This window comes from Choloepus didactylus, chromosome 9, assembly GCF_015220235.1.
Source record: "Choloepus didactylus isolate mChoDid1 chromosome 9, mChoDid1.pri, whole genome shotgun sequence".
NCBI classification, from domain to species: Eukaryota; Metazoa; Chordata; class Mammalia; order Pilosa; family Megalonychidae; genus Choloepus; species Choloepus didactylus.
Genome location: NC_051315.1, coordinates 124016930 through 124035725, shown reverse-complemented (window position 1 = coordinate 124035725; position 18796 = coordinate 124016930). Strand labels below are relative to the sequence as shown.

At 52.5% G+C, this 18796-nt stretch overlaps 1 protein-coding gene across 1 annotated transcript; it reads right to left on the bottom strand.

Annotated features, from left to right (window-relative positions):
• Window positions 1-4143: 4143 nt before the first annotated feature.
• SPATA3 (spermatogenesis associated 3) lies at window positions 4144-10686 on the bottom strand. The gene is made up of 3 exons (XM_037850345.1): window positions 10395-10686; window positions 6085-6259; window positions 4144-4249 (listed from the first exon to the last, which is right to left on the bottom strand). Exons 1-3 carry the CDS (start codon window positions 10684-10686, stop codon window positions 4144-4146), a joined length of 573 nt encoding a protein of 190 aa, XP_037706273.1.
• Window positions 10687-18796: the final 8110 nt, after the last annotated feature.

Genomic DNA, 18796 nt, shown 5'->3' with positions numbered 1-18796 from the left:
TCCTTCACTACCAGACTTCTAAAATGCTGGCACCTTCCAGGCCACAGCCCTCTTCTCTTATGTCCTCTACCTAAGTCATCTCATCCAGTGCCCGTGGCTGTATATACCAGGTATTGCTAATGACTCATGCGTTTGTACCTAAGGTTGGGCCTTTCCCGTGAGCTGCGTATATCCATCTGCCCACTTGACATCTCTATTTGTTCATCTAACATCAGTGTTGCCAAAACAGACCCCTCAATTCCCATCTTCTCCCTCAACTAACTCCTCCAGGAATGGCACTTACTTCAGAGACATCCTCGAGACTTCCTTGTCCCCCACCATTCCATCCAATCCATCAGCAAGACCATGTACCTCGGTCTACCTCCAGAATATACCTGGGCACTTGCCTCCTCCACAGCCATCACCCTGGTCCAAGCACCATCTTCACCTGCCCAGACCAGTGCAAGGGACTCCTACTGCTCTCTCACCTGCCCATCACCTCTACCCCATCTATCCTTTACCCAGAGGGTGCTGTGATCCTTTTGAAATGTAAACCATCCTTTGAGCCACTCCCCTTTGAGCTAACAAGGAATGAGTTAGGGTAGGTGACGCTCCCAGGACATGGCCCATCACACAGGGAGTGCTATCTAAGGGTTTTGCCATCACCCTGCTTCAGTGGCTGCCCACCACATCTAGAACACAGTGGAAGCCCCAAAGCCCTGCCTGAGCTGGCTCCTGCCCTCCTCGCCCTCTCCATGCTCCAGCCATAATGGCCTCTTCCCTGGCCCTTGACTGTCTCAGGCTCCTCCGGGCCACTGTATTGTCTGTTCCCTTGTACCGAACACTCTTCCCCAGATTTTCCAGGGCTGGCTTGTTCCCTCAAGTGGGCCTCAGCTCAGATGCCACCTCCTCAGGGAGGTCTTCACAGACTGGTCTATCCAAGGAGGCTTCCACTACTACTCACCAATTAGCACTGATCCTAACACTGATTTCCAAGCAGTCACCTTAAGAGTAAATGGATAAAAGCAGCAGGTCACGTGGGGGAAAGGCCCCTCATCACAATCCCCAGGCACAGGTTCTGGGGGTGACAAAGGACCCTGTCTCAAGGGGCCAGTCACACGGGGGTGGTGTAGGGGCTGGCTCAGCGCCTGCTCCCTCCAGCTGCACCCTCCAGAGTGGGGCACAGCTGTGTGCGGAGACTGTGTGTCTGTCCCTGCCTGTCGGGATGAATTTCTGTCCCTGGGGCCTGAGAAAGCCTCACTGTAACCTTTCCAGGGAAAGAACTCCAGGCCCACCCCTGCCTCTGGGAAGCGACCGAAGGAGATGGAAGAGCCGCGGCTCCAGCACAGTAAAGAGGCAGCGCTGTGTGAGCAGGTGCACGCGGCACAGCTCGGCTTAAAGGGCGTGGCCTCCCAGGTGACGTCAGTTAAGGGGCGTGGACTCCCGGGTGACGTTAGTTAAGGGGCGTGGACTCCCAGGTGACGTCAGTGATTACAGGTCCCAAGTCTCTAAGTCCCCATCGGCCACTTGACACCCCACACACAACTTGGAGGGAGGCAGTGGAGTCTGGGTGCCGTCTCTGGGAAACCTTTTTGAGTTTGTCCCCAAGGGGTAGACACAGGTGGATTAGAACCCAGCAGCCCGACTCCCAGCTCCGCCAGGTTTCCACTTTGCAGCCCCTTCCTCTCCATTGTCTGCCCCGCCTTCATCGGCATTTCCCCTCTCCCCCCCCCATTCCCCCTCCTCCACTGCACTGCTTCCTCCTCCTCTCCCCTCCCCTCCCCTTATCTTCTCATTTCCCTTAGTCTCCACCCCACACCCATCCCCACCCCCTCTAAGGCCCAGGCCTGTGTGAGCTCTACAGGCGGGTGGGCCCTGCCCCACAGGGGGAGTTGCCCTGTGAGAGAGCCAGGCCCCTTTCCATTATCTTGCAACCCTCTCTCTGCCTAAGGCCCAGGAGCGACGCTTGTCTTTTCCGTCCAACACTTGTCAATTATCCTTTTAACACAGAGCATATGGCTTCAATCCTGAGGCTTTATCAGGCACTGCTCTCAGCTAGAATTTCATGATATTATTTCATTTTCATAGCATGTATGTTTACTCCAAGTAATAGTACTTTACTGTTAGGACAATAACCCTCTCAGATGGAGACACAAATGCCTGTCAAAAGTCCATCAAGCTTGGGGAGCACCGAGTTAAAAACATTATTAACAATAATATAGCTGCTATGTCAAGCTTATTCTGTGCCAGGCACCGCATTAAGTGCTTCAAGTGCCGTTTTTTCACCCCACAGCCCCAACCACCCCATGAAAGCGTATTATCTCCATTTAATAAGAAGAAATTGAGGCCTCAGGACTTAAGCAACTGGCCCCAGGCCCCAGAGCTGTTGGATGTTGAGGTGGGACGTGACCCCAAGCCTGTCAGCCTCCGGGACCCAAGCTCACAGGCCGTGTGCTCGCTGCAGGGTCACTCAAGCCGCAGGGACACTCAAGACTAGTGATTTTGCCCAGGTGCATCCTTCCCACTGCCGGTGGTCACATCACATGAGCCCCATGGCCCAGGCCCCTCCTGGGACTTCTGCACACACACACACACACACACACACACACACACACACACACACACACATTTTTAATCTTCACAACCATGGCCTTTGGAGGTTGACATTATTCTCTCCACTTTATAGATGACACCGAATCAATGAGAAGTTAAGTAATGTGACCCCCAATACCCAGCTACGAGGCAGCAGAGCCAAGACTGGCGCCTAAGGGCTCTAGCTCAGAATTCTCCATCTTTTCAGCAGCCACCATAATGGCAGCCATGAAGCCAGCCAGCTGGCTAGCCCAGTCCACCACTCCCAGCCGAGGCCCACCCAGAGGGTGAACTGCCACGGTATTTCATGAAGCTCAAGTTGTTTCTAATGGCATTCCATAAATGTCCCTTGAACAGGTAGCGGAGCCTGTGAGGAGACGGCTTGGGCATTTGAGATACTCTGTGAGCCTCTACCCCAGAAGCAAAGTGCTTTGCTGGGGCCATCCCAGCCCACTCCTGTGACCAGCACGGGCAGGTGAGTGCAAATGACCCCCTGCCCCACACCACCATCCCCAGCATCACTTGTCAAGCACTCTCTCCATGTGGACTTGGCAATGGGATAATCAGGAGTGCTCTTGGTGCCCTGTCCCCACCCCCTTTTCTGGATTGCACCTCCTTCCTCAGCCGCTGGGACTGTTGGCTGCTAAGAGCTCAGAGCTGCCCCCATCTCCAGGGAACTGCCCTCAGCAAAGGGGAAGCCACCTGGCATACCCCGTGCCCTTCCGATGACTGACTCAGAGGCATGAAAGGCCACCCTCTCGCCTGTAATACGTGCTCCAGAGCTCAGTGGGGTCAGGCCGAGGTTAGACTCCAGCTGAGCGCCCATCCTGCTCACTCCTTCACCTGCCCGATCTTGTCTCCCACCCTCCTTTCTCCTGAGGGTGCTTCCTCAGTGAATCCTGTGCACGTCTCAGAGATGGGGTGGAGTAAAGTTGGTCATGGAAGGTACCGTCCCTGCCCTCAAAGAACTTGCAGTATAGTTGGGGAGGTGGCCACATACATGCAACCATGTCAACCAACAAACCAGGATGGGAGAGGCCGGAGAAATCAGGGCCGGAGGAGGCCGGAGCACCCCCAGCCACTGGACGGGCAGAGCAAGGCTTTATGGACAAGCTGGGACCAAGCCACGGGGGATGGGAGGACTCCAATAAATGGAGAGAAAGGGGAAAGGCTTTCTAGGTGGGGAGGAAGTTCTGAGCAAGTGCACTGAGATGGGTGGGAACGTTTGCCCCCAGCCCTCCCATTTCCGCGTGTCTAATTGGGTGACGAGGGGAACCCCCTGGGTCAGTGCAGGTGAGATGGGGGAACTCTTGTTCTGACAATCCTGCATCCTGAGAAATCCAGGCCAGACAATCCCGGGGCAGGAACGGGCCACCCAGCTCTCAGCCTTCCTCTGGAGGGTGGGGGGCTGTAAAGACCACCTCCATTCTGAGAAGGGACGAGCCCTCCATTGGTGCTGTGCCCTGGGGCCTCTAGAGTCAGGGGGTTTAGGGACCATGTCCGCAGAGACGTCAGGCATGGAGGGGATGAGTTACCTGCCGGGCCGTGGGCTGGGGGCTGGTTCACAAGGACTCAATGGTGAAGTAGGCAGCTCCTAGGAGACCCAGCACCACAGCAACAGTTCTTAGAGCTTGGAGGACGTGAGCTACGGTGGACGGAGTGTTTTCTTGTAGGCCTTCTGTAAAGCAAAGTGGAAAGCCCAGCAGGCATCAGTGCCTGTCTGCAGGCAGGGGAGAGCTCAAGCCGTGGGGTCCCCGGGAGGTTGCAGGGACACCCATCTCCCCCGCTACTGAGCCTCCTCTTAACTCCCCCACCCCACCTCATACTTTCCAACAAATCTCTACTAGAGGATTCTGAGAGAGGGAGCAGGTTACAAAGGGTGGTCAAGATCAAGTGTGCCAGGCCCTGTGCTCAAAACCTCACGGCCATTGTCTTCCCCCAGCCTCACAACAACCATGTAAGTAGGTGCTACACTGAACTCCGTTTTAGAGATGGGAGCCTTGGGAAATGACGTATTACACCCACCATACAGGGGAGGAAAATACATGAGGCAGTAATTGTGAGGAAGACACTTGAAAAAGTACGATATCCATACAAAAGTAGGGATTGTTGTTGAATGTGATTATGTATTTAAATCCAAGAGCCGAGGTCAGCTGCCACTGAGAAATGGTGCTTCACTTGGTCCCTACCCTACCCACCTCACTCTCCTAATACTGGCCTAGAATGCGTCCCCTTTTCATTTTAAGCCACTGTGGACCCCAAGATCCTTTTAGGCTCAGCTCAAATACCACTGACACTGCAAAGTCTACCTGAACCCCAATGCAGAAATAGCAACTCTTGTTGGCTAAAATTCTCTTTGAGCTTCTCCTATGGGACACGTGTCCCCTTGTGCCTTGCATCTTAATTTCTTATGTGCATGACTTAACTTGCCATGTAGGCTAGAAAATCTTTAAGTTTCCCATTCACTTTCCCTCACAGTGTCTTGTCTAGGATCCTATGTAGAGGGGGGTTTCCTTGGTAACACCTGTAGGTTTTCAACTGATAGGAATCCCTGGCACAATTTGACAGCTGACTGATGGAGACACTAAATGTGTGGGAGGAAAGGGTTAGCGCCAGTCACAGCGGTTGGCAGTGGGCCCTTTCTTGATGGGACTTGTTGGGTCACAGAGCATTTTCATCTCCCCACACACCTGCATCTGATGGCCTCTCTTCCTGTGTATGAGGGATGATGTCTGTCAACTGCAGACAGTGGAGGTGGCTGCGGAGGGACAGGGAAGAGGAGAACGGGGTGTCTGAGGACAAGCAGAGGGACTTTAGGGCCCAGACGACAGGGTGTAGCTCAGAGCTGGTGGTGGGGGTGGAGGCCTTTGCCTGGGGCCTGGGTCTGTCCCCCTGCCTGGGACAGTGGTCTTTCCCTGACGGGCAGTGGCGGCCATGAGGCTTCTTCTGGTGACAGAAACCATGGAGGATGCCATGACGGGGGTGAGGGGTGGGGCTCCCCACAGGCCAGCCTGGGGGCGTGTCCCCAAACAGCCCGAGGCGCTCTCTAGGGGGTGACAGTCCTGCTATTCCAGGGAGGGGGCATGTGAGCAGCAATCCGTTTATATCCCTCAATTTCCGGGGCAATTCATGTGCAGATCAGGAAGCTGAAGCCCTCAGCTGTGGTAAGGGAGAAGGAAGGAAGTGGATGGCCAGAGCATTTAATCACGAAGCTTCTGGGTGATGGGAAGTTACAAGGGGCGGTGAAGGCATGTACCCTGAGGAAGAAACCCCTAAAAGAAGCAATTCCCAGCAAGGAAGAAAACCGGCACTTCTTTGCAAGTAGAGCACCTTTGGAGGGGGTGTCCAAAAGGGCCCAGCCTGCACCCCAGGAAGCGGCAACTCCAAAGGCCAGGCTGCCCTTTTGGCTTGTGATCCCAGGAGGAAGTTTTTACAGGCGATGGTTAATAAGGCACAGGGCCGCAGGGGCCCCAGGACGTGCCCTGAGGCTCCAGCCCCCCTTGGGTCCTGAACCTGTAGAAGGTGAGGAGACTTGGGATTCCTCTCCCTGGGATGGTGTGCCAGTCCCGAGGCAGAAGGACATCGAAGATGCGGCCATGGCACAGCCCCAGGCGGCGCAAGCAGGCAGAGCTGCCTGGGCAAACGGCACAGGAGCAGAAGGGGCGCGGGACCCCTTGAGTCCAAGGCCCTGGGTGGACAGAAAAGGAGAGAGGTGAGGGGCCCACCTGCTTCTGAGGCTCATGGGGAGGGCCTGGAAGACAGCCAGAGAAGCCCCCCACCCCGGCACGTTGCTCTGGGAAAGCAAACCCTGGGCTTTCTAAAGGAATCGTCGAGCATTCGGGACTCAACTGACCAAGAACAGCAGTTAGTTCTCCCACAGAACGTTCTCATACCAAACGGGAGCAGGGACTAACTGTTCGGGCAAATAGTTGTTATAGTCGAGCTACCTGGGAATAATAACGATAATAAGGTAATAGCTTGCACCTGTATAGTGCCCCATAGTACACACTGTCCAGCCCATTTGTCAAAACAATCCCCCAAAGCAAGTGGGTTATTATTACTCTCATTTTACAAGCAAGGACACTGAGGCTCAGAGAATTGGAGGGATGTGGATTGCAGAAACGGATTTCGATTCAGATTCCTAATTCCTACCTCTCAGTTCAGTGCCCTTTCCATAGAATTCTCAGGAAGTGACCCAAGCTGGTGCCTCGCCACCCCACGAGAGCCACACTGATATTCTGGAATTGGTCTCTGGAGCTGTCATTATCTATTTATCTAGAAGACAATTGCCACTCTAGGTTCCAGGCCCTGAAATCCCTTCCCAAACTCATCTCCCGGTTGTATCCTTCTCTGCTGTGGATCCCGATGGACTCGGAGATAGTGGCCTCTGCTGTCAGGCGAGAGGATTTCCGGCCAGATTATTCCCTCCTTTATGCAGCTTCTTCAGTCCTGGCTCCTTGACTGAGCTACAGATTATTCCAACCTGAAGCTCCCCAATGCCAGCCATCAACCCAGATGACTTGGCACACTTCCCACTTGGACCTGCCCATGACACAGGCTTCTCCTGGAATGTGGAAGGAAGGGATTCTAAAGGCAAGACTTTTCCTTTTAAATTAAAAAAAAAAATTCTTTAATTGAGATATAATTCACATACCATAAAATGCACCCATTTAAAGTGTATGATTCAGTGGGTTTTGGTATAGTCACAAAGTTTGCTACTATTACCTCTAATGAATTCCAGAACATTTTCATCACCCCAAAAAGAAACTCCACATTCATTATCCTATCCTCCCTGCCCTGCCCCACACTTGCAATAGATTTGTCTATTCTGGACATTTCATATAAATAGAATGATCCAACATGGGTGTTTTTGTGACTGGCTTCTTTCACGTGGCTTAACGTTCTTGAGGTTCACCCATGTCATAACAGGTACCAATAGTCCATTTATTTTTATTGCCAAATACTATTCCATTTTATGGATAGACCACATTTTGCTTATCCATTCATCAGCTGATGGACATTTGGGTTGTTTCCACTCTTTGGCTGTTATGAACATTATAATAGCCTGTTAGGAACTGTTTCGGTTTGCTAATGCTGCTTTTTTGCAAAATACCAGAAATGGATTGGTTTTTATAAAAGGGGGGTTATTTGGTTATACAGTTACAGTCTTAAGGCCATAAAGTGTCCAAGGTAATGCATCAACAATCAGGTACCTTCACTGGAGGATGGCCAATTGTGTCCAGAAAACCTCTGTTGGCTGGGAAGGCACGTGGCTGGCATCTGCTCCAGAGTTCTGGTTTCAAAATGGTTTTCTCCCAGGATGTTCCTCTCTAGGCTGCAGCTTCTCTCCAGAACGTCACTCTCAGTTGCTTTTGGGGCATTTGTCCTCTTTTAGCAACTCCGGAGCAAAAGTCGGCTTTCAAAGGCCATCTCCAAAATGTCTCTGTAAACTGCAGTTTCTCTCTCAGTTCCTGTGCATTCTTCAGTGTCCCTCTTGGCTGTAGCAAGCTTGCTCCTTCTGCCTGAGCTTATATAGTGCTCTAGTAAAATAATCAACACCCATGCTGAATGGGCAGGACACCTCCATGGAAATTATCCAATCAAATGTGTCACTCACAGGTGATTGAGTCACATCTCCATGGAAATACTCAAAGAATTCCAATCTCATCAACACAAATATGTCTTCCCCCACAAAACTGTATCAAAGATAATGGCGTTTTGGGGGACATAATACATCCAGACTGGCACAGGAACATTTGTGTACAATGTGGATGTATGTTTTCAATTCCGCTGGGATTGGAATTGCCGGGTCTTACGATGACTCTGTTTAACAGTTTGAGGAACTGCCAGACTGTTTTCCAAAGCAGCTGCCTCATTTTAAATCTCTACCAGCAGTGTGTAAGGGTTCTGATTTCTCTCCCTACTACCAATGCTTATGATTGTTATTGTTTTGATTATAGCCATCCTGGTGGATTTTCTTGAGCTACAATATTTGCCGCAAACAAAAAGACTGGGATTTTAGAAAATGGAGTCTTCCACTTCAAGACCCTCATCCTTTATCTCCAGCAGCTCTTCCCACTCTGGCTCAAAGGGGCAAAATCCTTTGGCAGAGGAAGCTCATGGAAACCTCTGATGAGCTACCGTTCTTGCTTTGCCTCCTCCATCAGCTGAATGTGCTGAGTTTTCACATCTATAATCATCTCCGAGGTGACAGTCACACATATTCATTAAAAGATTTGGAAATGGAAATTTCATTTTCTACAGACACCAGTTCTGAAGGCTGTAATCTAGAAATATTTATCTCAGCAGTTGATCATAATATAGAAAATATATTATATAACACTCAAAACCATTACCACCTGTCAAGAATGGATTCTTAGCCATAGAAACATGGTAATGGTGGCAATACCTTGGATTTAGCACTCCCACTCACTTCTCTCATCTTGTTTACACTTGGACCATCCCAGAGGGTGAAGCCAGGGCCTGGGGAGTGTGTCCGGGCCAGCACCCCAGTGCACGGGCCGTGGCTCCTAGTGGACTCAGGAGAAGCTGGGGAGACCACGAGCTGTCTCGGGTCAGAGGTCAGTGCTGAGATCTAGAGTGGGGATTCTGGAGTCAGAATAAACTGAGGTTCTCCTCCCAGTGTTACCAGTGACTGCAGATGAGAGAGTGGTTGGACTTCTCTGAGCCTCAGTTTTCTCATCTATAAAATGGAGCTAATAATAGTACCTCCTTCATAGGATTGTTAAAAGAGATTTACTTAGACTGTTCAGCCCACTACCAGATGTGTAGTAAACGCTCAGCAGTAAATGTCAGTAGGAGTCATAATTGCCAAACACCTCGAGCTCCACTTGAAGTCCCTCTCCACCATCCAATGCTTACTTGGACTCTACTTCGCTACCCAAGAAGATAGAGAGCCATTTTTCCCAGACAGCCATTCCGTTTTCAGACAGAGCTAATTGTTGGAAAGTTTTTTATATTTTGCAGAAGTACACTGGTCTATAGTGTCTTCCATGGGTAGGGTTGCCAGATTTCACAAATATAAATACAGGATTAAATTTGGAAATTTCAGATAAATGACGAACACTTTTTTAGGATAAGTATGTCCTGTGCAATATTTAGTAATAAATATTAATTATTCCATGCCCCGTGCAATATCTGGGGTACACCAATAGTAAACAATTATTCATCATTTATCTGAAATTCAAATTATCTTATCTGGCAAGCCTAACCATGGGCCCACAGACTTCTGAGGACAACAGGCAACAAACCTACTCACATCTTCCTCCTGACACACATCCCTCCAGTTCCCTCAGCCAATTCTCACAAACCCAATGATTCTTGCCACCCCCAAACCCTCGTTCTCCGTCAACCGGGACTAGATCGTCTTTGGACTAGTTTGCCAGGCATCTTTTACAGCCGACCAGGATAGTCTGACGAGGAGAGTAAAGCAGTATGACCACCTCCCTCTTCTAAAACATATGCTTCTATTAATGTATCCTTGATTGTTGTTCTTTTGCAGCCGCACAGCACTGCTGACTCCTAACGAGCCAGTATCACCACGGAGCCAAGTTAAATGTTAATATGTCTGCGTGTCTGTCTGCTTCAAAGAGACTGAGGCTGGCGAGGAATGACCAAAGCCCAGGAATCCCAACGTCTTGGGTGAAAAGAAAAACAAAACCCTTCTCGCTCCACAAACACAGTTCCAGAATACATGTTAACCTGCATCACCACCGAACCAGAACCAGCCTCTGGGGCGGCTGGGGGACTCCGGCAGCAGGAAGACCCCACCAGCAGACTGCTGAAGCTAGAAGACTGCCCACCTGTTTTCTTGGATTGAGGGGCTGCACTTGAGCCAGCATCCGGAGACAAAAGGCTCCCAGAGGAGTTGTGGATTTCAGGAGCTGGAAGAGTGTGAGATGGTGGGGTGGAGTCAGAGCTAGAAGGCTGCGAGGTGTATTCAGAGCTAGGATTCCGCGTGCTGGGCTCGGGGATGGGAGGCTGCGGGGCAGGTTCAAATCTAGGCTGGGGCGGGGTGGAGTCCGAGCTGGGATGCTGTGAGTTGGAATCACGGCTGCGTCTGGCCTCCGGCTTCTTCCTTTTGCCCTTCTTCATGGTGGATCCTCCCAAACTAAACGCGGACTTACATGGAGCTGCGTCACCTCCTGGCTCCCTCCTGGAGGGGCCGCGTGCCCTCTGCCCTCGGGGGAAGGCTCTGGCCTCCCGCTGGACTCAGGTGCCACAGAGAACAGTCACCCACTGCCCTCCTGTGAGGTCACAAAAGCAGGGTGGGAGGCAAAGCGACCCTGCAGGTGTGCTCCTGACTCCTCACACGTCCTCTCTTTTGCTCTGAGACACCCTGGATGTGACACTCAGTTCTGCCGCCGGTTTCCACATACAAAAAATCCTACCTTCACCATGCATTTTGTGATTTCAGGTAACTTCACTGACGATCTGGGGACCTATGGAAATCATCACCTTCCATAGCCTATAGCCTTCTATCATCTCACTAGTGTCCCTTCACCCCCAGACACATTCTTCTGAAAGTGCAGCCTTCCCCTTCCGCCAAAGCCTGCCCCCCAGTCCCCCATGTGGGGTAGGGGGTGGGATATCGCAACTTGCGTAAGAATTCATGCATTTAGCAGAGAATTTTCCCTACAGACATTAACAGGTGTTTGGAAAACATAACATTTTCTCAAGCTCATTACATTTGCAACCACCAACTGCTTCTCAAGTTCCAGGCTGGTTGGGTCAACCAGGAACTCAGCTGCTTTCTCGAAGTTAACAATGTGATTTTCCTTTTAGGTCAGAAGAAGAAAAGGTATTTTTACAAGAGAAACTTCAACCTCACTCCTGGACTGCAGTGGAAAATGGGCTCACATTAGAAGACTCCACTTCCGCCACGAATGTGTCCCCATGTGGGTGAGTATAGGACTGTCCACCCCGTGGGCTGGAGCCGCCAGGCATGCCCACTTGCCTGACCCTGAATAAGCTTAGGGCAGACCTCGCTAGATGATCTCAAAAGGGCTACAACGAGTCCCCACAGCAAGGTAGGCCAGGCCCAGTGTGAATTATGAAACGACAGTATATATATTTGTGAAATTCTAGAGGGCACAAAAGATTAAGACCCTAGGTGAAGAAAAGATAATCATTAGGATTATCTGAAGAGGAAACTGAGGTTCAGAGAAGTGAAATTACTTTTCCAAAGTCACACAGCTGGTTGGAGGTATTGACAGAGCTAAATTCCAGTTAAGGGCTCTTTTCATGAACCCAGATGGCAACAGGGAGTCAGACAATTATACAGGCCTTAAAATTGATGAATTAAAAATCCCTTGACTGAGAGGACTGGGAACAACAAAAAAGGTGTGCAGGATTAGTAGTGAAAGTGAGCTCAGATGCCAAGTTGAGTTGTATTTGGTTTGACTCTCTAAGTAAGGAAAATTGTGAATCCACAAGAAGGTGGTTAATTCCTTGAAGTCGAGAGCAATTGGTTCCTCTGGGAATTTTAGAGTCAGAGAGACCAGGAAACTCAGACCAGCGGTTCTATTGGGATTCAGCGGACAGGTCAGGGACTTATAAAGCATTTATCTTTGCAAAACTGGATTTTCACGCACCAATGGGCTTTGACTGAGGGCCTCAACTTGGTTTAAATCAGGGTTTCTCAACCCTTGGCACCGCTGACATTTTGGGTAGCCTAGTTCATCATTGTGGGGGGCTGTCCTGTGCATTGTAGGAAGTTTAGCAGCAGCCCCTGGCCTCTTCCATCTAGATGCCAGTAGCATCCCCCAGGTGGGACAACCAAAAATGTCTTCAGAAATTGTTAAATGTCTCCTGGGAGAGGAGAGCGAAATCGCCCCTGGTTGACAACCACCTGTTTTAAATGAATCAGATAGAAGCAGACACACATGGGTAGAATTTCCTGCTAGCATGAAACAAACATCCCATTTCTCAAGAAGGGGCCAAGTAGGCCGGAAAACAGGTCCTTGAAGCCCAGGAGAGGGATGGAGAATACAGAGGGTCAGGATTAGATGGGAGTGAGGGAAACTTGGGGATTTCTCTGGCAGCAGAGACACTACAGCATTTGTGTTTCTGTACTAAGGGTGGTCCCAAGCTGGGTGTGTGTGTGTATGGGGGGGTGGATTTTGTGGGGTAAGAGGTTGTTCCAGAAGAATGAGGAAAAATGGCACAGCAAGAGTTCTCCACCACACCCTTCTTCATGTCCCTCTGTCTTCTCACAAGCCCAAGTTCCTTGCCTGGAAGTCGACACTCTGGGATAGGGTCCTAACCCACTGTCCCAGGCTTATCAGTCACGCTGCCACCGGTGGCCCAGCTCTAGCCAACCACAAGCATAGGAGGTCCCTTGAACACATGTAACTTCCCTGCCCCGATGCATTTGTGGAGGCCCTTTTCCCCCGACCATCCCCCATCTCTGCCCAAACATTGCCCATCACCCAGATCCATCTCCTCATAAAGGCTTTCCTGAGATCCCAAGTGGAAGCTACCCTGAGGACAGGTTTGTAGAACACTGATCACATTCTGCTGGGCGGTAGGATTATTTCCATCCTAGTTCTTTCTCGTTCCCCACCCCCAGTTGGTGGAGATCAAGGAGGACCAAAGCCCAGAGAAGGGGCTCAACAAAAGCTCCTTGAATTGAACAGAAGGTGGGGGTAGGAGGAGAGGAAAGTGTTGAAGACAAGGTTGCTTATGGGGGGGGCAAGGCCTCTGGAGGCTGCCTTATAAGGGGTTCTTTTCAAGGATGGACTGGCCTTGGCTGATGGTCAAGGGGCTTTTCTGACCATGCACTCCAACTAAGGGGAAAAAGTACAGTGGACTACTTAGGAGAGTGGAGAATGAGTCTAAGGGGATGTGGGGTCTGAGTTAGGATAAGGTCCCGGGGTATTAAAATCCATACCTACAAGAACCCCAATGGTTGTGTCCCGGGCACCCAGAACATGCATGTTGCCATTGTCCTGAAACTTAGCACTGGATGGCACCTCAAAGGGGACGCCTTGCTCTGGGCACCAGCAGGACAGTGGCAGAGCTGGAAGGGGTTTATGGATTGTAATTGGCGCTCCATACCAGCCCCAGAGATGTATCCCCTGGGGGCTGCAGGCCTGGATTCGGGATTGGAAGGGCCTGGAGGACTGGGAGAAACAAGTCAGCAGGAGGCAGCTGCTGGAAGTACCTACCTTAGAGGGTTGTTGTGAGGATATGGTGAAAAGCCCTTAGGACAGGACCTGGCTCACAATGGCATGCTTTTATTGTTTTTATTCCCTGGAGGAGACTAGAAAACCAAGCCAGGAAGGAGTAAGTGGCTACACAGAGGTTAGGCAGGGCCCCGCCTACACACTCTGAAGTTAGTACCTTACAAGAGCACGATTTGGAGCAGTTGGCAATGATGCCCCAAGTTAGGGGGCTGGGCGGGGGGGAGAGGAGTGGGGCTGTAGGTCTCGGATTTGAGTTAATTCAAGAGCTTCTGACACTGAGATTGCCCCAGCGAGCACGGGTGTGTGTGTGCCTGCGTGTGTGCGTGAAATCTAGTTCATCTCCACTCAAAAGAGTGTAAGTGGAGGCACGTGGAGTGGGTGTGTGACGTCGGGGATTTGTCCGCCACTCAGGGCAGCAGCAGGGTGAGGGGACAGGAGGCCATGGTTAGGGGTTTCCCACACGGGGACGCCAGCAGCTCCCCGGCGTTCCCAGCGCCCCAGCCCTCCGGCCCCTCACCATCCGTCTGGGTGCCTCGATCCACTAGGTGGCCGCTGCCGGGCGCCGCGACCTTGTTCTCCTGGCAAAAGGCGCGCTGGAAGTCCAGGGTGCCCTCGGGGCGTCTGGGGCAGAACACGGCGGTGTGCACCTCGACCGCGGGGCAGTGAGGCGCGAAGATGTTGCAGAGCAGGGTCTCCATGCGGCGGCGCACCTCAGCCTCCTCGTCGCGTCGCGGCTGCATGATGACCCCGACCAGCGCGGCGGGCAGGCGGCGGTGGCGGGCGCGCACCTGCTGCAGGAGGAGCTGCAGCCGCGGCAGCTGCGTTTGCAGGGCGGACGCGCGGCACAGCACCAGGAGCAGCTGCGCGCCCTGCGCCGGCGGCTGCGGCGGGTCGGGGCCTCTCGGCGCCCGGCTCGCCGCCGCGCTGGGGCCGGGGGTCCCGGCGGGAGCTGGAGCGGCCTGGCGCGCAGACGGGCTAGCGACCTTGCGCTTGGCGCGCCGTCGCGGGGCACTGCGGCTCTTGGGGCCCACGGTGCGCCTGGACTTGGCCGCCCGGCAGACGGCGCCGCTGGCCGAGCTGTCTCTGGAGCGCTTGGACGGCTGGCTGTCGCAGCTGCTAGAGCTGCTGTGGCGGTTCGTGGCTGGGGAGGTCGAGGCCCCCGCCGGTCGCGGTTGCTTGGCCCGGGCCTGCTCCACCAAGTTCTGCGGGCCGGTGCAGCACTCTTGCTCCTCCCAGAACTCGCTCACCAGCAGCACCTGGCCGTGACCGTCCAAGGACTGGACCCTCGCCTGCTGCGCCTCGTCCCTCCCCTCCCGCGGGGCCCTGGAGGGCTGGGGCCCCAGCGGCTGCTCCATGTCCGGCCCGGCTCTTCTGTCCCTCTGGTCCCGGCCACCGCAGGCCAAGGGAAAAGCTGCCCTTCCCGGGAGCATGTCACAATACCCCCGCGCCCTACCGCTTCCCGTCGGGCCGAGGGCCTCCGCCCTGCTATTCCTTGGAAATCTTCCAACACAGGCAAATTGCTGTCAGACCAACGCCCGCTGGGTTTATTTTCCCAATCATTGTATAGGTCTGTGGTGTCAAAAGGACAAATCCTTTTATCCCATGGACACGATAAAAGCCTCCAAGTAAAACGGATATTTGTACACCTGGAGCTTTCAAAGGGCGAGAACCCGGATGCTCGTTGAACCCGCAGAACGCAGCATTTAAAAAGAACCGCCAGAGCAGAGCGGTTCTGGGTGGCAGCGGCCTGGCCCCTCCAGGCCCAGCTCAGTGGCTCTCTGGGAATCCATTGTTACAGACCGCCGGGGCTCCGTGAGCTGGTTTTTGTGCCTTTTCAGTTTGTCTTCTGTGGGTACCAAAGGCCTGCCAAAATGACAGGAAAGAGCTTCAAGGAACCTTCTCCTCACCCCCTGCCCCCACTGCCTCCAGTCATCCCAACTAACCCTTAGCTCTGCAGCACAGGGGGAGCTGAGATAGCCCTAGGTGGTGGGACAGGGGTACCCAGGCAGAAAGGCCACTCCACAGGGACTGGGGAACCCAACGGAGGGAAAAATTGTTCCCTTTGTTAATTTTTTAAAAATGAGTTTTACCAAGTTGTTTAAAATTGTTTTTAAAACATGTAAATAAAAGGCTCTGAAAAGCAAACTGTCAACCAGAAAATCCTGCTAAAAACACTCTAGAAGCCACAGGCTCACGGAGCCTGGGAAAGCTGGGTAAAGGCAGAAGGCCCCAGCAGCTTTGGGGAACCAGAGCAATGTTGGGGGGCTCCTCCTTCCCCTGTCCTGGGCAGCATGAGGGAGAAGAATTGCTGCCCCCACCCCCCACCCCTCTTATTCGGCAAATCTGAATGGCCCAAGTCAGGAGCTTTTTCCTGTGGGCCGGGTCACTATGTTGGAAAATGACGCTGAACTTCCCTCCAGGATGAATCAGACCTGGCAATGCCACCACGTGGTGGGCGTCTTTCCACTGGCAGACCTGAGTGTAGGTTCCCAAGATTTAGATCCCTTGGGAGGGAAGACACCCCACCCTGGCCCAGGGTCTGACCTGGGCTTTCTCAACCAGCTTCTACCAAAAAGTCCTGAGCTGGGGAGCACTGATGCCTTCCCAGAGTGGAGGAGGAGGAAGTAAAGGTCTTGGACACCCAACACATAAATCTCAACTGAACTGGAAAGTAGGAAAGGGGGCTTTCCTCTCCTGTGTGTCCCCACGGTCCCTAGGGCCTCCAGTGGACAGTGCTGCATGCACGGCAGCTGGACACAGTTCTGGCATGGTGGGCAACCCTTCACTGGAAGGCTAGGACTCAAGTGCCATTGACAGAGGGTCCCACCTAGGCCAAGTCCCCAGACATACCGAGGGGCAGAGGAGCAAAGAGGTGCAAGCTTCAGTAGGACCTTGCAGAGTGGGATGAGCCAGCCCTAGAGTTCTCTGCGGCCAGCCCTTTCAGGGGTTTGTTGGGGGAGAGACTTAAGAAGACAAGAAATGGCACAAAAGCCTTGGGCTCTACCTGCTGATATTTAAAAATGAATTTTAAAAAAGATTAAAAAGAAAAAAAAACGACCCCTGGGTGTACACTTGGAACCCCAAACAAAGAGATCCAGTGGCTGAGACATGATTTTTATTTCTCCTGAGGCCAGTGGTCCAGGGGTGGCCCAGGCCCTCTGCCTCCTCAACGTGGGCTTCCTCTCCTGCCTCTATGGGGGGCTGGTTCAGGACCCTTCGCCTCCCAGTGAGTGGGAAGACAGAAAAGCCGGAGGGAAGGAAGGGCAGCCTCCTTTTCGGAATGTGACTTGGAAGATGGGTGCATCACTTCCACTCCCTCCCCTTGGCCAGGACTAGCCATGTGACCGCCTGGCTGCCTCTGGTGGGCAGGCGCCCAGCTAATCCATGGGATCTTTCATCACTAAAAGGAAGAAGGGGTGAGTGGGTATCGAAGGACGTTTAACAGACCCTCCTTCGGGTGTCTAACAATAGTTTCCCCCATTCACTGGGGTTCTTCTGTGTGCTGGATGTTTTACATACCTCATCTTTACAGCCCAGTGATGGAGAGAGCACTGTCCCCAAGTTAGAGGCAGAGTCCAAGGCTCAGAGAGGTTAAGTGATGTGTCCAAGTTCAATCAGCTGTTAAGCGGTAGGTCTGGGATTTGAACCCAGGGCCTAACTGGCTACAAATCTTAGGTGCTTGCAGGACACAGTACGAAGGCTCCCTGAGGCTGAGAGGGGCTGACCCACTGCCACAGGGTCCTGGCTAGGATGCAGGGTGGAGGAGGAGTGAAGGCAGGGGAGAGAAAGGAGAGGGCAGTAAAGGGGAAAGGAGAGCATATGGGACAAGCCTCCTAGTTTGTTTGAGTTCTGATTTAAAAAGGAGGGGATCAGGAAGCTGTAATTATCTCCAGATGTCTAAGAATCTTAACATCCATCCAGAGGATCTAAGATAGCGGCATAGAGAGGAGTGGAAGCCAAGTAGTCTCCCTGGAACAACTAAAAAAACCCCAGAAACAACTGGTAAATAAGCTGGAATAACTGTGGGGAGACAAACGTGACCGTCCACTCATCATACACCAACCTGAATTGGGAGGAATGCCCAAGATCACAGCCTGAAATCTGTAAGTAAAAACTGTGGATCTGGACCTCCAGAAGATAGCAGTAGGAGAGATGGCAAAAAAAAAAACACCTTCATGAAAAATACTAGATAAAAGCCAGAAAGTCCCCCAGAACACCAGTTCCAGCGATGCACCAGCTGGACAAGGTCTGCTAAATCCACAGGGACCGTGCCCTTGGTGAAACCCGGGAGTCTGTGTTCTGAAACGAGTGAGTAAGCCTGCTGAATATCTGGCAGCCACACTGTAGTGTGGGGAAACCTTGGGTTGGCATTTGGAGTTTTTAAAAACCCAAAAGCGGCTGCAGATCTGGCAGCGAGAACTGCACAGGGAAACACAGCAGGAACGGCGTCTCCACAACCTGTGAGTAAGCCTCAGTATCTGGCGTGGACAATAGATTTTCGTGCACCTGCTGCTAACTGTCTCGGAGCAAGGAAGGCAGAAACTGGCCAAATGGGGAAAAAACCCACACCCCTTGCAGTCATCTTCCCGGTGGGCTGGGAGCGCTCCTGCCTGGCACCAGTGCCACAGCCCAGAGCTGCGCCAAAGAAGCCCACATGCGCTACGGTATCTGGTGTGGACAATAGCCTTTCGTGCGCCTGCAGCTGGTTGTCCTGGAGCTGGGAGAGCAGAGCTGTGTGAAGCAGGGTGGGGAGGAAATTGGCACGCCCCATTCAGCTGTCCTTTCAGCAGGCTGGGAACACCCCTACACGGCCCTGCGGCCCAGAACTTCCCTTGAGAGTTGGCACACACTTGTGACATAGCACAGCCTTCCCTCAGCAGAGGCCCTAGAAGGGCATGGCTTGGAAGAGGGACCCACTCGGAAATCCCAGGGACAATACGCCAATACCAAGGACTTGTGGGTTAACAGCAGAGACAATCTCTGGTGGGACCAAACTGAAGGTTTAGATTCTTGGAACA